At 42.0% G+C, this 6,709-nt stretch overlaps 1 protein-coding gene across 1 annotated transcript in view; it reads left to right on the top strand.

Annotated features, from left to right (window-relative positions):
• Nucleotides 1-262: 262 nt before the first annotated feature.
• Nucleotides 263-6,709, top strand: part of LOC139759504 (nephrin-like) — a 574,502-nt gene continuing 568,055 nt past the window's right edge. Inside the window, exon 1 of the mRNA XM_071681702.1 lies at nucleotides 263-1,076. Within this exon, the coding sequence (XP_071537803.1) occupies nucleotides 998-1,076 (79 nt within the window). The 5' untranslated portion in view covers nucleotides 263-997. The remainder of the gene's footprint in view (nucleotides 1,077-6,709) is intronic.

Raw genomic sequence — 6,709 nt, 5'->3', positions numbered from 1 at the left:
TGAACATGTCCTCACTCCTTCATTCTATCATTTGAATGAAACTGGACTGACGTACGGTGGCCTCGCTACTCTCCCTCCATGTACGAGAGGGCGCTTCCCCTCCTGCTGAGTACAACCCCTCCTTGCACCCTCCATATAGGCCTAAAAAGAAGAGGATGTTTTCGTCCCCGGTGGGCACGAGGGACTCGTCCCCCGCGTCCCCTCCCGTGGAGGCAGAGAGGCGTCTGGCGTTGCCCCAGCCACCAGCCTCCGGGAGAGAGAGGGGCAGCGGTGAGAGGGGAGAGCGCCAGTGCACCTGTAGACGGGATGGAAGGTTGACGCTCACACAACTCTCCCTGTGTCTCGCTCGCTCCGCCGCGTGACTGTGCCGAATCACCTGCTGCTGCTGCTGCTGCCGCTGCTGACCAGGGTTCTGGATAACGTGAGAAGCAGCAGTTCACACCAGCTCGACACATTTCGAGTCACATATAAACAGTGTTAATCAGGCTATCAATGTTTGTGGGAAGCCACGATATTGATGAAAAACTTTGGGTTGAAAGAAACTTTTATTGTTCCATAGAATGCAACTTTTAAGGACACTTTTGTGTTCATTGTGTGTGTGAATCATGTTAAATAACTATTGAAAGATCTCGACGAATTTATGGACATAATAATCATGAAGAAAGACATTAACTCTGTGGTACAGTGAAGGAAGTGCGTATTGAGTGGACTGACGGACGTGATTAGTACCATGAACATTCTAGAATTATATATCTAATGTCTTTCTTTCATAATCAAAAATAATTCATCCAGAACGCACATACGTATGATAAACCAGGGAACAGAAAAAGTCGTCGATAATGATTAATCCTGATATAGTCGAGAAAGAACTTCGGAGACAACGATGAGCACAGACGGAAGCAAAGACAGCCAGGCAGTGTAAAGTGTGCATACCATGGAGGCGACCTGTAGTGCCAGTGACCTGTGACGCGACGTGATCCAAGCCTGACCTGGCATTATGAGCCGACGGTACGTGGCGGAGATCGTCATGACCTCTTTCGTGTGGGCAACAGCTGCCGCCACCACCAAGGATCCCGGTGAGAGATGCATGACCAACAAACTGCATAGGAAGATAAGTCACAGGGGTAGAGAGGCCGGGTGGAGTGTATGGGTTCTCCAGTCAGGGATAAAGAGTTAGAGTAGGGAGGCCTGGTGGAATGTATGAAGTTCCCTGTCAGAGAAAGGAGGCCTGGGGGAGTGTTTGAGGTCCCCCGTCACTGATAGGATAGCATGAGGAGAGTGTATGAGATCTCCAGTCAGAGGCAGAGATACATGGAGGAGTGAATGACGTGTCTAGTTAGAAAAAAGGAGGTCTTGGGGAGTGTATGAAGTCTCCGGTCATTAGTAGTGGACCTGAGGAAGAGTGTAAGGTTTCCAGTCAGGAGTATGAAGGCTTAGGGGAGTGTATGAGGACTCCAGTCAGGAGTAGGGAAGCCAGGGGGAGTGTGTGAAGTCTCCAGTCAGAGAGAGGGAGAACTCGGAGAGTGTGTGAAGTCCCTGATCTCTACCTACAGGGCGCCATATATATTACAAAAAATCTATTTGAATCATAAGAGAAGGGACCTACAGGTTAATTTTGTGTTACCTTTATCATTTAACTAATTACAAAAGTACTCGTCTTGTAAAACATGGCACATGTCTATCAGGGAGTCATGATATAACTCAAACATGGCCATGTACAATGCGTAGAGTTTTTGTGTGAACATTTGCCCTCTAGGTCAGTCTCCCGTGCGTAAATAAGTAGATTACAGGTTTAACGGAGCGGAAACAAACCATTCGAGGCTGCATGTTCGCCAGCCACGAACACTCGGGACGTTTCCAAGAGAAGGCATTACCTTACTGTGAAAACAAAGATTAAAGCGATGAAAAAGCTACAACGACGAATACAGACTGAGCTTCACGCAGACACACACAGACTCGGCTTGACACAAGCACACAGACTTAACTTTACACAAGCAGACAGACTCGATTTTCAACAAGCACACAGACTTAGTTTCACACAGACACACAGACTCGACTTTGTACAGGCATAGAGGCCCTGCTTCACACAGGTACACAGACTTTGGAAACATAATTGGTTCAAACGTATAAGAAAACCTTGCCTCAAAAACTGTTCGTAGAAGTTTAAAGAGAAAAATATACACTTCGAAAATTTCATTCTAATGTCGAGAGATTTTAAACTTCTTTATAAAGAAATACACACACACTCACACACACACTCACACACACACACATATATATATATATATATATATATATATATATATATATATATATATATATATATATATATATATATATATATATATATATATATATATATATATATATATATATATATATGTTTACCAAATGGCGTCCTAGCTTCGTCTCTTCGACGTATATCAACTGACTGTTATATTTCTCCCTTGTGTCTCCCCTGATGATGTGATTATTACACGGAAGTGCACTTGGGAACTTTTCGTGTTTCATTTTCCCCGTGTACTCATAGGAATATCTTGATCACACGCAAAATTGTGATCCTTTCCAACTTATAGATTTTTTTTTTTTTTTTTGCTTTGTCGCTGTCTCCCGCGTTTGCGGGGTGTGTGATGTCTCCATGGTTGTTCAATTTGTTTATGGATGGGGTTGTTAGGGAGGTGAATGCAAGAGTTTTGGAAAGAGGGGCAAGTATGAAGTCTGTTGGGGATGAGAGAGCTTGGGAAGTGAGTCAGTTGTTGTTCGCTGATGATACAGCGCTGGTGGCTGATTCATGTGAGAAACTGCAGAAGCTGGTGACTGAGTTTGGTAAAGTGTGTGAAAGAAGAAAGTTAAGAGTAGATGTGAATAAGAGCAAGGTTATTAGGTACAGTAGGGTTGAGGGTCAAGTCAATTGGGAGGTGAGTTTGAATGGAGAAAAACTGGAGGAAGTGAAGTGTTTTAGATATCTGGGAGTGGATCTGGCAGCGGATGGAAACATGGAAGCGGAAGTGGATCATAGGGTGGGGGAGGGGGCGAAAATTCTGGGAGCCTTGAAGAATGTGTGGAAGTCGAGAACATTATCTCGGAAAGCAAAAATGGGTATGTTTGAAGGAATAGTGGTTCCAACAATGTTGTATGGTTGCGAGGCGTGGACTATGGATAGAGTTGTGCGCAGGAGGATGGATGTGCTGGAAATGAGATGTTTGAGGACAATGTGTGGTGTGAGGTGGTTTGATCGAGTAAGTAACGTAAGGGTAAGAGAGATGTGTGGAAATAAAAAGAGCGTGGTTGAGAGAGCAGAAGAGGGTGTTTTGAAATGGTTTGGTCTCATGGAGAGAATGAGTGAGGAAAGATTGACCAAGAGGATATATGTGTCGGAGGTGGAGGGAACGAGGAGAAGAGGGAGACCAAATTGGAGGTGGAAAGATGGAGTGAAAAAGATTTTGTGTGATCGAGGCCTGAACATGCAGGAGGGTGAAAGGAGGGCAAGGAATAGAGTGAATTGGAGCGATGTGGTATACCGGGGTTGACGTGCTGTCAGTGGATTGAATCAAGGCATGTGAAGCGTCTGGGGTAAACCATGGAAAGCTGTGTAGGTATGTATATTTGCGTGTGTGGACGTATGTATATACATATGTATGGGGGTGGGTTGGGTCATTTCTTTCGTCTGTGTCCTTGCGCTACCTCGCAAACGCGGGAGACAGCGACAAAGTATAATAAAAAAAAAAAAATATATATATATATATATATATATATATATATATATATATATATATATATATATATATATATATATATATATATATATATATATATATATATATATATATATATATTTATATATATATATATATATATATATATATATATATATATATATATATATATATATATATATATATATATATATATATGTCGATTTACTACCTATCCCCAGGGCCCCCTTTAATATGCTCAGGAAGCTAGCCATGTCTGCCGGGCGGGTCCACAGGTCAAGTGCAACTATATTCTTTTTAGTCTTTACAATGTGTGTGTGTGTGTGAGTGTGTGTGTATGTTTGTATGTGAGGGACTCTTGAGAGTCAAGTGTTTAGTTGTTTTCTGTGTGTATGCTGCATCAAGGGACATGTGGGGTCTTGTGATATGTTGAAACAGTAATTGTAATGATGAAGTGATAGGTCATGTCTGAGGCCTGTAGCTTCAGTTGGGTGTAAAATATGTTCGGTGGAGAGGAGATGCCTAAGATTGCGTTGGGAAGCGTAGCTGCTTCTATATTGATTTTCAGGTCATTCCAGTGCGAGAACGTATTGTCACTGTTGTGATTCTTGGGGAAGGGAGGCTCTGCGAATATGGGTTGCTCAAGTGTAAAGCAGGCAGGGGTAAGCTATTTATTTCTGGCTTGAAGTTGGTAGTTGGTTATGAAGTGGTCTGGATTGTAGGCGTCTGTAAGCTTTTGCAAAGACTTGGTTGCTGAAAATGTTAAAGTTGGAATGTATTATACCCATTTCTGTTTTATTGTGCGTATGATGAATCATCGAAGTTCCTAAGCAACTTGATCGGTCTGAGAGTTTTGTTTTGTGTGGATTGCAGTTTTATTATGCTTTCTTTTAAGAGGGTAGTTAACCCTGAACGTGAGATGTAGTTCAGGGTGGAAAACAAGTGAATACAAAAGAATTCAAAAAGTAACAGACCAATGGAGGTTTTTCTTGGGTGTATTTGGTGTCAGTGCAAGAGATCAGAAATCCTAGGACTAGCAGAGTTAGTGGAGAAAAACATTTAAATAAGAAGACGCAAAAGGTATAAGTCTTTGATATGAAGCGAAATTCTTAACAAGTCTCTTCTTAAACATATCTTTGGTACTACTTTCAACCACTCTAAGTAGTAAATCATTCCATATGTGAAAAAGTACTTCACTGGAGTGAAATAAGATCATTCTAGCTTGAAATAGCTGCTTCAATAGAGATTATGAAAGCACTTTATATACCGATTCTCAACCTTATCTTTTCGAATCAAAAGAATTTTGAATCGTGCAGTCGATACTCATAGGATGTGTTTCATGGTCGGGAATCATATTGGTTGTTCGCTGCTGTACTCCCGCCGTTCTGTCTCTCTATCCTCGAATATGGTAAGCAAAACTGACCACGATATTTAAAGCAAGACGCACCAGTGAAATATAGAGCAAGGATTATTCCCTCAGAATTGAATTCGAAAGACTTATGAGTCTATTTCTCTTTTACCACCTGTTTCACTGCTTCTGTTCTCCTCCTGTTTGACTTTGGGTTATCAAAAATTATCATACCTAACGATGTTTTCCTTTATTCACCTTTTGTAACACTAAAAAAGCTATATTGTGGCGTCCCTTCTTGTTTCGACTAAGATGTGTAACTCTGCACTTATCGATAAAAAAATTCATATGGCAATTTAGAGAGGGCAACTTGCTTACACAGGATAAAGAGGCTATCTTTTTTTTTTTCTTAGTGTGAAGTTGGTGCCGGTCAGTGCCTCATGGAAATGTTCGTGGCGCTGATAGCGAATGTCATGTGTGTCGTATGTGATGCCTTGTTGAGTGTGTGGTTGATCACCCAGGGTTGAGGGAGGGTGTAGTTTGAGCTCAAGTTTATCAGGGTTTAAAAGGATGATAGTTGCTGGGAGACAAATATGCTGTTTTGAGAGAACCAATGTTCGAATTACAGTTTTGTTGTTGCTCGTATAATGTCAGGGTGCTGTGACTGAGCTGTGAGGTCGTCTGCATATGAGAGGGTTATCACGATGGGGTTTTTAAGGAGAATAGAAGTTGTGTAGGAAAGACACTAGAGAGATTTGGAGAAAGAACTACATCCCCGGGAACTCCATTGTAAAGTTTAAGATTATTAGAGGCGTAACCTTCGTGAAAAAATTTAGCTTGGCAGCCAACCACTTTGTTTGGCCATTTTTTCGTAAGTGAGCAGAGTAGTTTTAAGTCTCTATTCTGTGATGATATGTAGGGAGACAGTGTTGAATTCCTTGTTGGTCTGTTGCCACTAGCACTGTGTGGGTGGGTAAACATCCAGGATGCGTTGTGTGTGACTTCTGTGCGGTGTGGCGGTCGAATGATTAGTCTTGTGTGACTAAGAGTGGGATATTAGTTGATATTGTTTTAGATTAGTTTTGTGAGGAATTGGGTGGTAATGAGAGCAATCATTTGGAAACAGGAGAGGAAAAGGTGGAGTGAGGGTGAGTTTAGAGGGTCTCAGTATGAGTGCTATTTTAGGAAGTCAAAAGAATTTTGAAATTCTGTTGAGTAACTTAGATTGGTTGAAGCAGCATCTAAGTGTTTGGGTTGCCATTGGTCCCATGTGTTTTATGTGAAAGTCTTTATGCTGACAACGCCTGTTCTAGTGCAGTTCTTTTGTGCAACGACTTACGTGTCCCTGTGAACGAGAAATGTAAGTGATCTGTGGGAAAGGTGGATTCTGCGTAAATTTTCATGTCCGTTCTGTTGAGTGACGTAGATGGTGTGTGGGTGATTTTTCAAGTGTTGTATTCATGCGTTCGCGTGCTCTCCGGGAGGTAATAGGTTGAGGGGGCCGAGGTTGTGTGAGAACGACGAACAGGCTGTCGTTCGCAGGAATGGGACGCACCTGGTTTTGTGGTCCAGCGTTGGAAGGAAGATGTTAGGGATATTTTACACTGTTTGAAGGTGATCTATGAAATATATCAGTCAGTGGCTA

The sequence above is a fragment of the Panulirus ornatus genome, chromosome 3, assembly GCF_036320965.1.
Source record: "Panulirus ornatus isolate Po-2019 chromosome 3, ASM3632096v1, whole genome shotgun sequence".
Classification (NCBI taxonomy): Eukaryota; Metazoa; Arthropoda; class Malacostraca; order Decapoda; family Palinuridae; genus Panulirus; species Panulirus ornatus.
The sequence above is the reverse complement of the archived record's forward strand: the minus strand, read 5'-3'. Positions and strand labels throughout refer to the sequence as shown.